The sequence below is a fragment of the Fomitopsis serialis genome (assembly GCF_022376445.1).
Source record: "Fomitopsis serialis strain Sig1Antser10 chromosome Unknown B0H18scaffold_28, whole genome shotgun sequence".
NCBI lineage: Eukaryota > Fungi > Basidiomycota > Agaricomycetes > Polyporales > Fomitopsidaceae > Fomitopsis > Fomitopsis serialis.
The window spans coordinates 286,420-302,936 of record NW_025954988.1 but is presented as its reverse complement, the minus strand read 5'-3'; the positions used below and the strand labels follow the sequence as shown (position 1 = coordinate 302,936).

Below are 16,517 nucleotides of genomic sequence, written 5' to 3'. Positions count from 1 at the left end.
GCCAGTGCGGCAGTCAGCTACAGCGACCACTGATGTATTAAGGAATCACGGACGGAGCGATGCGGCAGTGTGCGAGAGTTTCGGTTTTGTTCTCTTGCGCCTCGAAGCAGGCATACTAGTGAATCGCCACCCAAGGACACAACGAGACAGTTGCCCGATGCTCAGAGCGGACAAATGGAGACACTGACGATGGTTGCAGTCCAAGTGCAGCGCGCCCATGAATTGCCGCGCATGAATAAACCGCACGTGCGCAAACTTTTATTACCAGTCCTTCATTATTTCTTGCTGCTAGAAGCGGCGATGCCACTCTTAATACTCAAGCGACGCAGGCAAGCCCTGCCACGGCATAATTTCAATTCAGCTATTGTTTGTCGTGATGTATCCTACAATGATTCATACCGCTGGTTGCACGTATTACGACTAGTGATCAGCAGGGCGAGCTACTCAGCCTGCCTGCATCCGCCTGCTCCCCGCCAACCTCCATAAGCAGATCTTGTGGTCTGCATGGAGGCCGAGAACGAGGCGTTGCCAATCCAGTGCGCAGGCTCCTGCACCGCAGCAGGTGAGAGTGGATGCAAGACCTTGCGGACACACCTAGGCGGCATGCTTGAACCCGGGCACGGAAAGGTCAATTCGGAGTGCTTTGAAAGTGGCATTGATATCTTCTTGAAGGTCGAGATGCACTCTACAAACTGCTGGCGCGTAGATCAATAAAGTGGCAGACACTTAGGAAGAACGAGGAACGAGGACCAATCTCGTAGAATGGGACCAACTGGACGATGGAACGACTGGGGCTGGGCCGCCATCGCCACATCGTCTAGCAGAATATCATCTGCGCAATATGAGTGTGATGACATAGCATGCAGTGACATCGGCGTCTTGCATGCACATCCGCCAGGCAACCGGCGCGAGGCGGACGCCTGCCGTGTTCGAGCGAACGAGCCTGGCGACCGTAAGAATCCACAGGTTCGCCCCGCAGCCTCTGAGCAGGGCGGTTATCTATGTCTGAAACAGCAGGCACAATATTACTAGTGACATGTCCCGTACCTTGCGAGGCTTCGAGAGACGCAACAGGCGCTCGGGATGCGCAACACGAGCTGCTCCGGAAGCTTGACGGCGATGCGCTCGCTGGTGGGGTCCCAGCGAATCACGTAGTCGCTTTGGGGGTGTTTTAGAAGGCTAAGGGCACATCGATGAGGGCGCGCCGAACGCGGGTAAGCGGAGAGCGACTTACACATAGAGCTCGATCAATAACATTGCCTGCGGTTTGGTAGCCTGCTGCCACCGGGGCTCGCTCTCTCTGACTTGTGTATGAGAACGGGGTCATGCTTGGGGGGCCAGATATGCGCGTCGGGGACTGGGTGCGCAGCGGGTGGTAAATTTCAGGTGGCCCCGCGGCGCTGAAGACCCGGACCAACCGGGAGCAGCGAGCCAGGGAAAGCACGGGGGGAACAGCACCTGTCCCCGGGGGGCCAAGGTGAAGCCCATCTCCGCACCTGCGCGCTGGCGGGCGTTGTCCCAGAGGTGGGGAAGGCGGTCGCGGCGGCGCTGAGAGAGACTGGCCGCCCGGCGCGAGGACGTGGCAGCGGCAACCATTTGCGGTAGGGGGATAAACAAACCGCAACAAATTGCAGTTCGGGCTGCCAATCATTCTGAAGTGCATCGATGATTCGAGCGATGGCTCGTTGGCAAGCTAAGAGCTTACTGCTATCTAATGAAGCACAAGAGGTGCATATACATCAATAGATAACTTGAAGCTCGGGTTCGCTGCCGCGCAGTGCGCGCGTCGGGCATGTGGCGCGGCGCGGCGGGGTTCTGCGGTCGGATGTGGCGCGTCGCCTAACCGTGACCCGATAACCGAGATCACGGATCACGAGATGTCACTTCTGTGACAGGAAGCGAGGCTGCTCACTTTTGGTTTCCATACCTTCGAGTCACTAATACTGTCAGAGGTATGATATATGTAATGATTGATACAGCTTGAGTTGGAGCACCACCGACGCCATGCTACTATACTACATGGCTACTCAGCACGTAAATGCGGGCAGTCAATGTTCCAACGTTCAAAGACCACCTATGACACACACGACCGCCCTCCCTCACTCAGCAAGATCGTGTTTGGGGTCTGCCTATGGGAGACTACCACCTATGTATGACCGGCTCGTTGTCAATACACAGAATCTTGATTATGATGGTTTGGGGGTAAATTTCCGTGACAGAGCCGAGCAAAAGTCCAGGATGCCATTGTCTGTCCTTGTGACGGACGCGGGTAAAGGATTGAGTTCAAAGATACCTAGTGGTACCCTCGCCTCAGATCGATGCACGCGCAGGGTTATGCGAATCCTTAGTACTAGTAGTAGTATCACGTATCGAATCATGCCAGCGCAAGCCGCTTCGCGACAAGACCTCCATCCCACATGCAATAAAACAATATGCTCGCATTCACAGCGAGTTCCATATCGCAAGGCCCCGTCCTCTCGGACGCGTACAGGGCGGGGTTGAGCGGACCTCCGAAATAGCCCCCTTATCCATTAGTAATACGTCTGTTAAGTGTAAGCGAGATCTGCGTGGCGGCCGCTCGACGACCTGGCCTGCACCTCTCAACTTGTTCTCAACGTCTCAATGTCAACGGCGACGCACACCGCCCCAGGCTTTGTGTGCCTCGAGCGTGGGAGAAGGAGATGACAGCAGTGTCGGACGATGTGCAGGACAGGTGTGGCGAGGGCGAGAAGGCTTGGAAGTCGAAGGTACGTATAGTACGTCCCTGGAGTTGTCTATGACGGTCGTTATCGCGGAAAAATACTTACACTTACGCCTTAGTTATCGCGTAAGATTTGCTACTTAGTTGACACGTGACCCGTACACCTCGGACTTAGATTCGCTCCGTTTCGTACACTTGGTCTCTACAATAATGGATATTTCTGGCCTTGTTAACACTGTATATAGATTACAGTGAGTCACAGATCCGTTGTCTGCTCATGCTAGATCACTTGATTCTGCTTCGAGGGCTGGTGAATTGCCTAATGCGGAATCATTAGCCAATTGTGGCAACTCTGTCTGCGGGCCTTTATGCGCGCTGCTGTTCATTGCACGGCGAATCCGGAAGCCCACTAATAATTCTATAGAAGGGAGTCTGTAAACTTCCTCTCAGCATGTCATCCTCATGACCCTCATCATCGACGAGACGTATGGCCCGGGATGCTTCAGTAGAATCTCCGATGAGAGCCATAGTCATGAGCCTGTGGTTCTCACTATATCGAAGAGAACAGGTGATGCAACACATAAAAGAAGGCGTATGAAATTTATGAAGAGACATTATACATGAAAGAGAATAAGGGGAAAACGCCTGGCGCAGCGGCCCTGGCAAGCGCGATGTTCATCCCGATTAGGCAAGTACCGCATCGGCGCGTTCGGACGGGCGCCAATCACACTAAGTTCTAAGTCGGGAAAGTAAGACTTGCCGGTAAGTATTTTTCCACGAAAACGTCACTCATAGTTGTCCGACTAATGCTCGCCTTCGTTGCCAGTACTTGCTCACGCGAGCTAACACGACGAGCGAACACATCCGCTCACCTCAGAGCACACAGACGTAGCGCTATCAACCTTCCGCCTACTTGCCCGCTCACTGACTCATCCACCGGCCTCCCGAACACCCGCCCGTTCGATTGCTTGCTCAACCGTCCCCTCATTCACCAGTTTTCTCACTCGCCGTCGCGCATGCACGCTCACTTGTTCGCTCGTTGCTTTTCCTGGCCACTCGGCCGGTCGCCTGCGTGCCCGTCACGTCATGCATTTATGCATTGCGAATGAATAGAAGGGTGTGTGAGCTGTTCAGTATGTAACTATCTCGTCCACGTCTCGTCCATGCGCAGCCCACACGCAACTTTGGCCGGTGCATGTCTTCGCTGTGAGCTCTTTGTCACAGCCTAGTCACTATTTTAATACATAAGCTCAGCCAATATTCGTGTAGCCTCGAATAAAGCTGGTGCTCAGGGTGCATTGTATTCCATATGATAGGGAGACTACAGTAGTGTACGGTACAATGACGGTGCTAGCTTTAGTCCGCATGTGGGGAATACGTTCATATTTTGCCTCGGTTTCGTTTTCCTTCAATTTCGTGCAGGTAAGTCAGGGAATTCGCAGCCCGCCTGTGCGCGATTTTTGACCCTGGGGCCTTGCGTTATGGAACTCGCTGCAAGTTGTCTCTTCCACAACGCATGCAGGTTCGATGGCATGTTAGACGGCTCTGCACAGGCTGGGCCGACTTGTCGAACGACAGCGATTGCCATTTACGGAAGTGGCTGAGAAATTGCACGCGGAAGCGAACCGACCGTTCGCGCGTCTCTGCCTGCAGCTCTGCGTTCCCGCGCGATCATACCCGCCCACAGTCCCTACCTCACGATGCCTCCCAACGACACGGAAATTATCGATCTCACGAATTCCAGTCCTCTTCAAAACCACATTATCGAGCTGGATTCCGATGGAGATGTCATCAACGACGATGCGAAGACACCCGCGGCCAACGGCAAGGCAGGGAACCGCAGACGCAGGAAGGCTCGCAAACGGAAAACGAAAGTGGTAGAGGAAGGCGAGGTTACGCACAGCTCTGTAGAGCCGTCGAGAGAGCAGACTCCTGAGAGGGAGAACGGAGCGAGTGGCAGGAACGGCGGGTCTGGTACGTCCAAAAATGCAGGTGCAGGCGCGAAGACTGTCGGGGCCAAGTCTCTCTTCGATCGGCTCGCGAGCCCTGGGGCCGGAAGCTCTGGGGCTCGAAACCGATATGAGCGAGACGAAGAGGGCCCCAAAGAGAAGGACAGGCGGAAGAAGCGGAGAGACCGTCAATCCTCCCCTCTCGAGCGCGGCGGCAGGCGGCGGTCGCGTTCTCCAGACCGACTACGACACCCAAGAGACACGCGACCCTCTACCCGAGACGGCAGGACGCGTCCGAATGGTAAAGACGATAGGCGTCGTGCACGTACCCCCGACCGATCTGGCCGTGACAAGCAAGTGCATGCAGGGGACAACATCGCAGATCTGTTCTTCGAGGATGTGGTGCGAACAGAGGTCCTTGCTGTTGCACAGGTACACCAGAAAGACGATCAACCTGCGGCAAAGTCTGATGAACCTGCTGTGGCTCTGCTCCTCCCCGCGCACGTCAGTGTCTTCGATCAAGACGGCGTTGATACTGCACCGATTGTCTCACCTCCCCCTTCTGACACCGAGGATGAGAGCTACATTGAGTATATGGATTACGATGATGACCGCAGAGTACGTCTCGCTGCGTGTGCCCTCACGGCCTTGTCTAATGTGTTTAGGCTGGCATGGTACGATACTTTGAGGCCGCGGACGAGGATGACAAACCCGCAAAACCCAAGACCTTTGTGTGTAAGAATTGCGGGGCTGAAGGCGATCATCGGACGTACGAGTGCCCTATAGTAATTGTCAGTATGTCTCTATGCCCTCCGGCTGTCTGTGGCTCTGCCGTTGACATGTTGCATCATTACAGTGCTTAACTTGTGGCGCCCGAGACGAACATTCAACACGGGGTTGCCCTATCAGCAAGACATGTTTCAATTGTGGTATGAAGGGGCACATCAATAAGGCTCGTAAACATGCTGGTCGAGTTTGGTCATCTGACTGACCGCGATGGTCGATATTTGATAGACATGTCCCAATCGCTACAACGGCCGTGCAGGGCCCAGCCACTACGATTGTGATAGATGTGGCTCCCGAGTGCACAACACGAACGTGGGTTTCGTCCGCCTCTTCATGTGATCCCAAATCTGACACGATGTGATGCAGGAATGTCCGACACTCTGGCGTCTGTATGACTACGTCGACGACGCAGAGCGCCAAAACATACTACAGGCCCGTGAGGAGAAACGTGTACTTGCGCTCGGCCAAGGCGGCGAAGGCTACATCGCCACTGACGAATGGTGCTACAATTGCGGCCGCTCTGGGCACTTGGGCGATGTGCGTAGTCCGAGTGTTTTTCGTGTTTTCAGCCGTTCACACTCGCATGTAGGAATGCCGCGAAGTACGGCATGTTCCCGATTTACCCCGCGAGCCCTCTGCCTTCAGCCTCTATAACATCTCTTCCGGGCCATTCGCCGACATCGACGCGCGTCCACCTACAAAATCAAGTACTAAGCGTGCGCCACGAGACTGGGAGGTTGCCAACGCATTCGCAGATGGATACGGCGCCGAGATCCCCATGGACGTGGGGAAGCAAGGGCGACGAAAGGAGCGCGCAAGAATGGAACAACGCGCTCGAGAGTGGGAGGACCAGCGAGACGATCCCGACGATTGGTTCGGCGGCCAAAGAAAAGAAAAAGGCGGCAAGGACAGAGCGGGGAGAGACGCGCGGAATGGTGGCAGCGGGGGCAAGAAGATCGACATCAGCTTTTCGGATCCTTCGCGTCGTGACGATGGCAGGAGGGGCAACGAGCGCGAGCGAGATCGGCGGCCGCACGATGATCGCCTCCCTGGTCCCTCCCGCGAGACAGATTCGATCCAAATTCGTGGCGCGGCACAACGTGACGATGGTGGTGGGCGGTATGCAAGCATACGATCGCCGACGCGGATCAGGACTCTACGGAGACGAGACGACCGAGACGACCGAGGCCCCCGGTACAAGGGTAGCTATGCTCGCTAATTAGTCGTCATCCTCTACATGCTTTCGTCGCTTTCGTTGTTGAGCCCATGTTTTGTAATGCATACGACCTGCAAGCCGCAAAGAACCCTTCATCAGTAGTTGTACCTTCACAAAACACCACGATCAGATGTGATACATACCACCAAAACAGCGACGTAGACTTGTTACCGGACATGTGCATGAAGAGTGACGCTGTTCCCGATCATGGACAGAGGAGCACAAGAAGCTGAAAGGCCAAAGCCAAATCCATTTGCCACATCCTCTTACTGCTCAACTGAACAGTGCAAGAACGCAACAAAAAGACAAGGAGATCCCCCGACACGCAAGCCGGTACTGCAGTGGCGAGGTCATCGCGTCTCAGGTTGCAAGCAGAGCCCGAAGACAAGGGCGGCAAAAATTAGATAACCAATAATGGAGGCGGTGCCTCCATAATAGTGGTTAAACTATTAAGAACAGATACTACACTTGATCTAAGCCAAAAGGCCAGAGTGGTGAAGAAACACATGTCGGCGACAGGCTTTTTACTGGCGCGGACTGCGCACGGACCATGCGATGTGTTTGGCTCCTGAATGGGTGCCAAACAAAGCATCACGACGGATCGGGACAAGGATCGCCCGATCCTGTCAATTGTCAATTATAATGGCCAATTGGTAGGAACACGGGAACCCGACGGGAACTGACATGACGCCGCGTCGACAGAGTGATCGTATAGGATTGAGGTCCTCTGACATTCCTACTTATCCGAAAATACGACAAAGCATAAATATGTACAAGACAGTACTAGCGGCAAGTGGAACAACAGGCAATCTCTTTATCGCGATATATCGAGGCGGGAATCGAGGAGTAGCCGCGGAGTGCGGTACCTTTGGAGTGAGTGCAACGATCGAGAGGTACAAGGTCCGTGTGGAGCGCAACCACCACAAACGCCTACCACAAGCCAAAGGAGTGCGAGGTGGAGGCGACAGAATTGAAATTGCAACTGTCCGTAGGGTATCCAACGCTTGACAGCGTGGGGACTATTGCGGGCTATCCACGCCAGGGCTCCTATATTGATATCCAGGAAGGGGGCGATGTAATAAAACTCAGGCCAGTGTCGAGCCCGAGTAGGTGTCCAAGGTTGTCGAAGCTCTCTAATGGTCTTTACTGAATGAAGGGGAGGACGCGGGATGCTCCATCATCTGCCTCGACCCATGTTCCGCGTGCTCGTCCTCCGAGAATACTTCTTGAGCGGAGCGCTTGCGCCTGAGAGTCGTCGGGGATTCAGGAGGGATCACCGGTGTCGACGGGGGGAGCGACATGGCTTTGTCAAGTAATCCATGTACAGAACGCGCAGCCGGCCACGTTTTCTGCGGAACTCATGAGATTCGCAAGACATGGCGTTGCATCTGACTCACCTCGATATGCTGCAATGCAGACAGGGAACCACGAAGCCTAACGTTGGCTTGGTGATCATCGTGCGCTATACTCACTGTGATACAGGTGAGCATTCCGGAAATACCCAGGTATTAGGACTTACAATTCAGCAGGTCCACAATACTAGGCGTCACAGAGAACGAGTGAGCTTCATTAATGAAGTGTGATGGAGATTAATATCTACCCAGAAGACAAAACATATCCTGGTAGAAAGGGGGAGGCGGGCTCCGGTGTCTGGTTGCACAGCATACGCACTGACAAGAGCGGTGTGTCAGACAACGGTTTCGTAGCGTGCTGGTGCCTACCTAGCGAAGACAGCTGCGTCGAAGCATCCCGACAAAGCACCAGAGCCTTCGACTCGACGCTATCAGGACTGGCATAGAGGCTTTTCACCAAAGGCCCCTGCACGCTGCGCAGACGGCTCAGTACGACCGCACAGTCATACCTGCGCGGCGTGTACTCACAACGAGCGATAAAGTAAAATGACCGTCCACCAATACCGAATGTGTAGCTCAAGCGCGCAGGCCGGGGGCACAGAGCTCGTCGCATGCAGCTGCACTTGGGCCGGTAAGGCGTTCCGCCACTGCGATAATTGGTGTTCCAGCCGCTTCGCACGTAGCTCGAGGACAGCATCAGCTGGGCGTGTGATAGCGTACAGCTGATCTATGACAGCGCCAACAAAACCGCTAACATAAGTCACGACGTCAGTCTCATATTTGCGGCGAAATCCCGGAGTCGCGACATACCCAGCGCGCAAGAGGCATTGAAGCACATAAGGATAGTCGAGTCCGCCACCCCATTTGATCCAAGGCCGAGATCGGTTTGGAGGTGCAGAGCGTTACCCTATGCATTGTAGCGTCATGCATGAGCGTAAATCTGTAGGCCGAACGGGAGCCGGGAAATCCTCACCTGAATAATGGCCACGGGTGAAACGTCACAGTCCGTTGCGTCGATCATAGGGGGTCGCCCTGATGATGAAACAGGGTCAATGTGGCGTCTGATGTACCTTGAAGCTTCCATACCCAAGAGAACGGAGAGGTGTCTGTAGTAATGGAGATTAGACTATGTTGAATTAGACTAGCGCGTGATAGACCGACCTGTCAACAATTATGCACCCCGCCCATACGTGTCGCCGCGCCACCCAGTCTTCTTCAGAGACGATACCGGATGAGAAGAGTCCCTGAGTGTCCCTATGAAGACCGAGGGACTGGGCCTATCAGGGCTGAGTAGTTGCTTATCTTCAAGGAGACGCTGGCGACTCACCATACGAATGGCGATACCTTCAACACGAATGAGCACAGATCGGTTCGCCGCTAATCTCGGCAGACTCACCAGTGTACATCCAAGCAGCCTCCAAGCAGCCTGACGTGGGGGTGGTCTTGAGTAAATTTTGGAACGAAAGGTACTGTGAGCCGTACATACCGATCCCGACGTTGCGATAGGCCAGCAGCAGCCAAGCTTGACATAAAAGGGGATGTGCGCGTCCACGCATAGAAACTGAAGCAGCATCAGCACGACGGACGAAACGAAACGCATGAACATACATAGAACCCTTTCAGCCTCAGTGACATAGTCAGGGTCCTCTGTAAAGGTGTTGATGAATCTGTACGACAGGGCGAACATCGACAGCAATAGGACGTCGAATGACGTTTGTTCAAGGCTTGAGTGAAGGGACTCTTGAACGCCACTGCGTCGTGATGTTAGCAATGGCAGCCAGGTCACCTCAAGAAGCGGCTACGGACGTGTTCAATCTGATCAAAAGCGCGTCAATTAAGCCGGACATCGGAAAGGCTGCGACTTACTGTTGATGATACAAACGCAGAAAGTGTGCTTTATTGATGACGGGGAATGCGGGGTACACATGTTCGAAGAATGCTCGTACAAGGTCATGTTGATGCTGTTCTGGAGGGCGTCGCATTGATGCCGAGGGAGGAAGCTGGGCCGCCGTTCTTTCCGCGTCCGTCGAAGGCCACGGGCAGTCGCTGTCGGCTACTGTAAGTACAGAAGCCAAAGACATGGATAAGATCCGTATAAAGCCTCCACATACAGTGATTTATCTTCTCTTCCTGTCAGAATCTTTTGACATTGGCTGAGTATCTGCAAACCGCTGACCTGGTTGGCTATCCGCAACTGCAATGTCAACCGTCAGTCAAGAGTACTACCATCGATGTTCCCACCTACCTGTGCATTGCCATCGATGTAGACGTCCTCCACGCGAACCGGCACCTTGACCTCGGAGTCGTCGGAGGCTACTGACTCAGCTGAACAATATTGCATCAGAGGATGCATTCGAATGCGAAAATTGCGACGTACTGTCGAATTTCTCCAAACCTGCGATATTATCCCACAAGACGCGCTCCGAAGGTGGGACGGTAGGGAATGAAGTCAACGATGACAATGAGTTCATGGGAGAAACCGGCGGAATTCTCCACGGAGAAGAGACGCGGTTCGACATTAGGGGAAACGAAGCACGCCTGGTTCGGTGGTCCGGGGACCCGCTGCCCGCAGAACCCGCGTCCACGGCAGTCTGCGGGAAGGCTGTCCCTGATGCCCGAGGCAGAAGACGCTGCAGACTGTCCTGCCAGGTGCTACTGGGACTTACTAGAGCGAGGTTATCTGACGTTGGTCACTGCGTCAACACAACACTCTCACCGTCATCAGTTAGAATGCAGGAAGCGACCTACCGAAGCGTGGAGAGGCTCCATCATCTTTAGACGATTCTTGGATCTCCTCTCCTGCCCCCGTCATAATGGATGTTAGGAAGTCCTCCTTTGTAGATCCAAATCTGTTATCGACTTGTTTAGTGATGTCACACATTAGGTAGTCGAGCGCTACTTACGGGTGAGTGACACGACCCTTCCGGCCAAACGGACCTACGTCCACTCGTTGAATTATTTGTCTGGCCAACTGATCCTGGGATAGGTCCTGGATGAGACCTTTGGCACGTGGATCCTCTGAACCGATAATTGTCCCCAAGAGCGCTTCGACCTGGTGAAGTCGGCGCTCAATTGCCAGGATGTACCTAAGCCAAGGTGTATCAGCGCGCGGTCGCGCAATGGAAAGCGTATGGCAACGCACCCTTTGGGAGGGCCACGTTTGTGACTAGGGCCTGCATCGTACACGTTACAAGACGTCACATTCGTCAGTGGACGGGAATCAGGGGACGCTGATACTGACCGGCATACGTGCAGGCTGTCCGAACGCTGAATATTAGCGGATAGCAGGGGCGTTTGACTACACGAAAAACGCACGTAGACCTAGAGCAGTGCAGCCATGGCAGGGCTTTCTGGCGGGCGCGCCTTTGTCGCGCTCGCACTTGCTCTTGGTACGACGACACTGGTCACACGCTAAGACGGAATTGTCAACATGACGGGAAGCTATAGGGTGTGTTTACGATGAGGAAACTTACCTCGCGTGCTACGTCTGCGCGAGCTCTGCTCGACACTCGGCTGCCTTTCGGATGGAGACGGAAGTCGCTCATCGTCGGATGGTTCAGAATACGTGGGCATGAGTCGGAGGTGTGTCACCGGAGGAGGGACGCGGTCTAACGTAAATCAATCACCGAGGCTTATAAGGCCTACCATTGAGCAGAGCACGCCAGCTTCTCGGCTCTTGAAGGCTCTCTCCCGCCCACTCCACAATCTCTCGATCCCCCGGAAGCTGGTAAGAAGGGCTTCCATCCAGAAGTCTGGAGACCAAACCGAACGCGTGAGCGGCCCGGGACCACAGACACGGCCAACGAGAATCGGGCAAGCCCAGTACTCCTGTGGAGTTTCAGCCCGCTCGAAATGAGGGTCGGCTTGGTTCGTGTTTGGTCCGTGTTGCGGTTGCATTACGGGCTCGGTACTGACCTTCTGGACACTCATGCATGACGTCAGACCTCATTTCTGATAAGGGCTTTCGTGTTCGTGAATCTGAATCGTACTGCCGCCGTGCCGCGCCGGATATCTGGACCACACCCAGATCGCCATTTCGCTGAGCTACATACATACCAAGCCAGCCGAGTAGAGTGGTTGCACGGAGTAAGGGTCAGCGGCAGTGGCCCAATCCCGCAAGCTCCGTGTCGACATTGTGGCCATGGCATCAAAGCCCCCTAAGTTGCGACGAAGTAACCAAAGACGTTGTAGTCTCTTGACAAGCAGCAAAGTGGGGTTCGGGACCATTCGATCCACGGTGGCCTGGTTCCTGCTCCTAGGTCGAGTGCAAGTTGGGTCAGAGTGCAATCTCTGACAGGAACATCAGCAATAAAACATAGGAGATGCGTGACCAGAGAAGCATGCGTACCATGAGTATTCAATTACGCCATTTCCATTTTTTCATGCTCAGCGTTGTGAGAACCTCGTGCGTGTCGGGTTCTACGTATTCCCGCGCCCTGCCTATGAAGGGACTTCCTCAGCTTGGGCAAATCGTGGCCCGAACCCGAACCCGGAGGATATGTCACGTACATAGCGAGATTACGGACGGATTACGTCGAAACCCGGCGGTTGAACTGAAGAGGTGTGGCGAGGCGCGACTGAGAACGCATGCGGGTAAGAGGAATTAGCACTCACTCGAAAGTGCGGCCACCAGACGAGGCCTGAGCTTGAGCTCAGAGTCAGAAGGCCATGCACTGGCCTTGCCGTTCAGACTCGCTATGATCGGCAATTGTGGGTTGCCGTATATGGGGTACCATGTGGCATGTGCCGCTACAGCGCTACCGTGCTAACGCGCGCCTTTTTGCCACAACCACTCTGCCACTACATGTAATCTGTCTAGTCCCATTTGAGTCCTTCTGAACGCACACATACTCGCTCAAAATGGACAAGCAAATACAGCAGCTCGTAGAAATGGTAGGCGGTGCTCTTGAGCTGTAATGTTGCTGGCGCGAGAGTTGAAACGCTGGCCCAGGGCGCAACAGTGGCTCAAGCTCGCGCTGCTCTACAGAAGCATAAGGATGTGATGCAAGCAGCGGAACGCATCTTCGACGGAAGCTTTGATCATTTGCTCGATGCCGACGGAGATGTCACGATGGAACCTAGTGATGCGCCATTGCCAGCGCCCAGGCCGAGGATGATGGTGAGCCTTTCAACACGTCTCATTTTTGTACTAATTGCCCACAGCGTGCCTACTAGACTCCAGACGAAGACGAAGATGCCGCTGAGATGATGGGTGAGGATGACGACGAGGACGATGGTGTGTGGTTCCGGATGGTTGCAACCTGCTGTGCTCATGCGATTGCAGGCGGTGATTTCGATTATTATGACTCGGACGACGATGTCAAGCCGGATCAAGGGGCCAGCCATGTGAATGCGGATCCATATGCCGGTACTGTGGTGTCTTTGTCGACCTACCTGTATCTGACTCCGACGAAGGCATTTTCTTCTCAAAGGACAGACGTGATGAAGTAATCGAAGTCGAGGAAGAGCCTGAGACGGCTCTGGTACTCGATGTGAATGAAGAAGCATCGTTGATGACACAGGGCCAGTGGATGAAAGGCTGTCCGGAGGGCAGCGAACAAAGTTTTTTGTTCAGCTTGTACCGTGAGCTGGGCGAAGGCGAATGCCGTTGTCCACACGGCTGCGGCGAAGGCGTAACTCGTCAGAAACGGGACTTCTTCCCGCTCTTTGTAAGTAACGGGCAAATCCTCTGGCCCGATAGACGTTGACATAACGTGCAGAAAGCCTTTTCTACGTATGTCAAACACCTCCAGAACATTGTTCCTCGAACCTGTGCCAAATGCAGGAAGCCGTTCTGCTTCGCATGTGGAGAGCCCATTGATCCCAAACAGACGCATGGAGCAGACGCGCTGACTGCTTGTTCCATTGCCCCAACCTGCAGGGCGTCATTCTTGGCGTAGGCCTCACGATGCTAGAGAAGATGTACATCGACCAGACTCACGACTCAGCGAATCCTCCAGCGTCAAATTCCAAGGGAGGAAAGAGGCGCAACGCTGACCCGACACCCGTCCCACGGCCTCGGACGAAGATGACGAGGAGGACAATTACTATCCGCCGGTCGCTCACGGCAAGAAAGCCAAACTCGGTACCGGCTACGCTGGGGATATTCGAGAGGATGTAGGTTCAGCCGCTCCATCCGTTCACTGTAGCGCTGAATAAGTGCATATAGACGTCCGGGCAAATCGAGGCATTGGCAGCCCAACGCGCCAAGGATGAGAAACTTGCTAAGTTGCTGGCCAGCATACGAGTGTACCTTCCTTCTGTGCGGCGGCCAGGCGGGCCCAAAACCAGCGATTACCTCGTCCACCCGACTGCCCTCGCGCATCTCCGCCGACGGTTTAACTTCGTCAGTAGCCAACTTCTCCGAAATGATTCGCTTGCGGATATGTCCGACCGCTCCACACTCTACATTGAGTTATTCGATTGGCTCGAGGTACGATCATTGCTACGAATATACTCATGCGCATTCTCACCGCCGTGCAGACCATCTCGTGTCACGAGGCACTAGCCAGCATGATGGCGATGCCGATCATGGTCGTAGCGTCTGTGAAGACGGTCCCTTCAAAGAAATCACCGAGAGGTAGCCCGAGAGTACGCGAGCGCACGACGATTTACGAAGGCAGCTCTGGCCCTCGTGAACTTCTGGAAGCCATTGTAATCCAGGCACAGGCTGCGGTCAAAGGTCTCGAGGGCCCCAAGCTCAATGAGCCTGTGGTCGAGATGACGGAAGAGGAAAAGCGGATGACCAGCGACGAGAAGGGGAAGGCTAAGGACGCAGGGCGCACGCAGTCAGAAGAGAATGCGAAGATGCTCAAGTTCTGCCAGCGCATAATTGATACTGCCGACGCGATCGATCGTTCGCTCGCTGAGACCAAGGGCGACGCTTTCCTGCGGCGACTACGCGCCAGCCTGCCGAAAATCCCAGGTAGCGCCGAGCAGAGTGTGGCCCAGGTCCGGGCGGGCGACACGGAGGCGGATACGGTGAAAGCTTACGTGGAATGGGCGAACCGTGTCCGTTTCGAATACTGCGACCTGACAATCCCCCCGTCGGACGCACCTGGACAGGGTAACGACGACGAAAGTCCGCATTACAAGTTCTTCTACAATAACGAAGCGCGAATGCTGGCGAACGCCGACATTCCGAAGCGATCGTTGGCCATCGCGAAGGAGGTGCGTGAGACTGTCATCGCCGCTGCCCAAAACCCCACTCTGACGCGGGGTTCAGCTGGCCGTGCTCACGACGAACCTGCCAGTTGATTGGAATTCTTCGATCTTCTTGCGGGTGGATGAGAGCCGCGTGGACGTTATCAAGGTCTTGATCACTGGTCCCGAAGGAACACCGTAGGTCCAGGCATAGTTTTGTCCCGTTGTTCCGCTAACTATTTTCCGCATATGGCAGATACTATAACGGCTGGTACAGACGTCTCGGTCTTTCTGGGCAGTCGCAAATCGCTAACATTTTGATAGTTATCTTTTTGATGTCTTCCTCGGCCCTAGCTATAACCAGTCTCCACCTAGCGTCAAATACATGACGGTAAGAAGAATGCAGCTGCATCATCACCCCAGAATCTGAAATTGCTTCGTGCAGACCAACGGGGGAAAGTTCCGTTTTAACCCGAATCTATATGCGGTTAGTCTGCTCTTGTAGCTTTGGCGATAGCATACTCTAACTCTGTTGATCAGGACGGTAAAGTATGCTTGTCCCTACTCGGGACATGGTCAGGTCCGGGGTGGGTTTCAGGGAAATCGACGCTCTTGCAGGTAGGTGGGACTGTCAGATACAACTTCAGTGCGCTCAGGATGCGTGTTCTCTAGGTTCTCATATCGATCCAATCCATGATTCTTTGCGAGGAGCCGTACCTAAACGAACCCGGCTGGGCCCAGAGCGGAGGAACGCCTCAGTCACGCGCATGTGAGTAGTATTCATAGCACCTTAGTCATCCGGACTTTATATTGACGTTCACTAGACTCGGCCAACGTCCGTCGGATGGTCGTGAAGACCGCGGTACGTTTAATCCTCCGATCACAGGTGCTAGTTTTCTTACTTTGACCTGTCGTTAGATGCTAGGCAACCTGAAGAACCCGCCGGAGCCGTTCGAGGACGTTGTACGCACCCACTTCCGGCTCAAGGCCAAGTCAATAACGGCCCAGCTGGATCAATGGCTCGCCATAGACGATGGCAAGTCAATCACAGACGGTGGATACGGCGGATCCAAGAACTCTGTAGCAACAGGGAGCTCGAATGGCTTCCAGGCAGATGTGGAGGAACTGAAGCGTTTGTTGGTCCAGCTTCAGTCAGAAGATCACGCGGCACGATAGCGCATGCTTGGACTTGGGTTGTAGACATGTATGCATATCACTAAGTAGTACGGGTTTCAATGCATTGCCTTCGAATGGCAATCACAAGCCGCGCCAAGTTGTTGACCGGGCGTTGGTTGAAGTCGTCCGCGTCACTGTCAGTGCTTCAGCGGCGGCGGCCGGGAGCATGTGATTGCGGGTGCCAGTGGCACACG

General features: G+C 54.4%; 5 protein-coding genes across 5 annotated transcripts; 3 read left to right on the top strand and 2 right to left on the bottom strand.

Moving 5' to 3' along the window:
- Positions 1-828: 828 nt before the first annotated feature.
- B0H18DRAFT_954451 (uncharacterized protein) lies at positions 829-1,596 on the bottom strand (the record flags this gene model as incomplete). The annotated part of the gene is made up of 4 exons (XM_048042271.1): positions 829-999; positions 1,048-1,179; positions 1,235-1,458; positions 1,497-1,596. The coding sequence occupies 4 exons, from the start codon at positions 1,594-1,596 to the stop codon at positions 829-831; spliced, it is 627 nt and encodes a 208-aa protein (XP_047894153.1).
- Positions 1,597-2,601: 1,005 nt separating this feature from the next.
- On the top strand, positions 2,602-4,198 carry B0H18DRAFT_1004076 (uncharacterized protein). Its single transcript, XM_048028460.1, has 3 exons — positions 2,602-2,747; positions 3,528-3,907; positions 3,971-4,198. Exons 1-2 carry the CDS (start codon positions 2,701-2,703, stop codon positions 3,808-3,810), a joined length of 330 nt encoding a protein of 109 aa, XP_047894152.1. The 5' UTR covers positions 2,602-2,700; the 3' UTR covers positions 3,811-3,907; positions 3,971-4,198.
- A 111-nt stretch (positions 4,199-4,309) lies between these two features.
- On the top strand, positions 4,310-6,855 carry B0H18DRAFT_1004063 (uncharacterized protein). Its single transcript, XM_048028459.1, has 6 exons — positions 4,310-5,268; positions 5,316-5,441; positions 5,507-5,602; positions 5,665-5,748; positions 5,803-5,973; positions 6,026-6,855. Exons 1-6 carry the CDS (start codon positions 4,402-4,404, stop codon positions 6,653-6,655), a joined length of 1,974 nt encoding a protein of 657 aa, XP_047894151.1. The 5' UTR covers positions 4,310-4,401; the 3' UTR covers positions 6,656-6,855.
- A 930-nt stretch (positions 6,856-7,785) lies between these two features.
- On the bottom strand, positions 7,786-11,577 carry B0H18DRAFT_1118578 (fungal-specific transcription factor domain-containing protein; the record flags this gene model as incomplete). The annotated part of the gene is made up of 25 exons (XM_048033810.1): positions 7,786-8,001; positions 8,050-8,123; positions 8,172-8,191; positions 8,253-8,322; positions 8,374-8,477; positions 8,533-8,754; positions 8,811-8,911; positions 8,978-9,036; positions 9,091-9,110; positions 9,166-9,281; positions 9,332-9,348; positions 9,401-9,430; positions 9,491-9,565; positions 9,613-9,755; positions 9,811-9,819; positions 9,871-10,050; positions 10,116-10,198; positions 10,250-10,329; positions 10,382-10,684; positions 10,753-10,853; positions 10,908-11,090; positions 11,147-11,177; positions 11,246-11,260; positions 11,320-11,415; positions 11,478-11,577. The coding sequence occupies 25 exons, from the start codon at positions 11,575-11,577 to the stop codon at positions 7,786-7,788; spliced, it is 2,448 nt and encodes an 815-aa protein (XP_047894150.1).
- Positions 11,578-12,787: 1,210 nt separating this feature from the next.
- Positions 12,788-16,464, top strand: B0H18DRAFT_1004044 (uncharacterized protein). The gene is made up of 16 exons (XM_048028458.1): positions 12,788-12,897; positions 12,956-13,123; positions 13,180-13,240; positions 13,289-13,372; positions 13,420-13,673; positions 13,725-13,809; positions 13,836-14,011; positions 14,041-14,121; positions 14,174-14,437; positions 14,488-15,174; positions 15,230-15,345; positions 15,472-15,538; positions 15,688-15,777; positions 15,820-15,916; positions 15,972-16,009; positions 16,066-16,464. Exons 1-16 carry the CDS (start codon positions 12,865-12,867, stop codon positions 16,321-16,323), a joined length of 2,559 nt encoding a protein of 852 aa, XP_047894149.1. The 5' UTR covers positions 12,788-12,864; the 3' UTR covers positions 16,324-16,464.
- Positions 16,465-16,517: the final 53 nt, after the last annotated feature.

What these genes read in the sequence shown, in the direction of transcription:
- B0H18DRAFT_1004076 (XM_048028460.1), top strand. Translation starts at nt 2,701, where the DNA reads ATGTGCAGGACAGGTGTGGCGAGGGCGAGAAGGCTTGGAAGTCGAAG. An exon ending in AGAAGGCTTGGAAGTCGAAG is followed by an intron (nt 2,748 to 3,527) that starts GTACGTATAGTA and finishes CTTCGTTGCCAG; the next exon opens with TACTTGCTCACGCGAGCTAA.
- B0H18DRAFT_1004063 (XM_048028459.1), top strand. Translation starts at nt 4,402, where the DNA reads ATGCCTCCCAACGACACGGAAATTATCGATCTCACGAATTCCAGTCCT. An exon ending in ACGAGTGCCCTATAGTAATT is followed by an intron (nt 5,442 to 5,506) that starts GTCAGTATGTCT and finishes GCATCATTACAG; the next exon opens with TGCTTAACTTGTGGCGCCCG. An exon ending in CCCGAGTGCACAACACGAAC is followed by an intron (nt 5,749 to 5,802) that starts GTGGGTTTCGTC and finishes GATGTGATGCAG; the next exon opens with GAATGTCCGACACTCTGGCG.
- B0H18DRAFT_1004044 (XM_048028458.1), top strand. Translation starts at nt 12,865, where the DNA reads ATGGACAAGCAAATACAGCAGCTCGTAGAAATG. An exon ending in GCAACGCTGACCCGACACCC is followed by an intron (nt 14,012 to 14,040) that starts GTCCCACGGCCT and finishes GAAGATGACGAG; the next exon opens with GAGGACAATTACTATCCGCC. An exon ending in AACGCCTCAGTCACGCGCAT is followed by an intron (nt 15,917 to 15,971) that starts GTGAGTAGTATT and finishes GACGTTCACTAG; the next exon opens with ACTCGGCCAACGTCCGTCGG.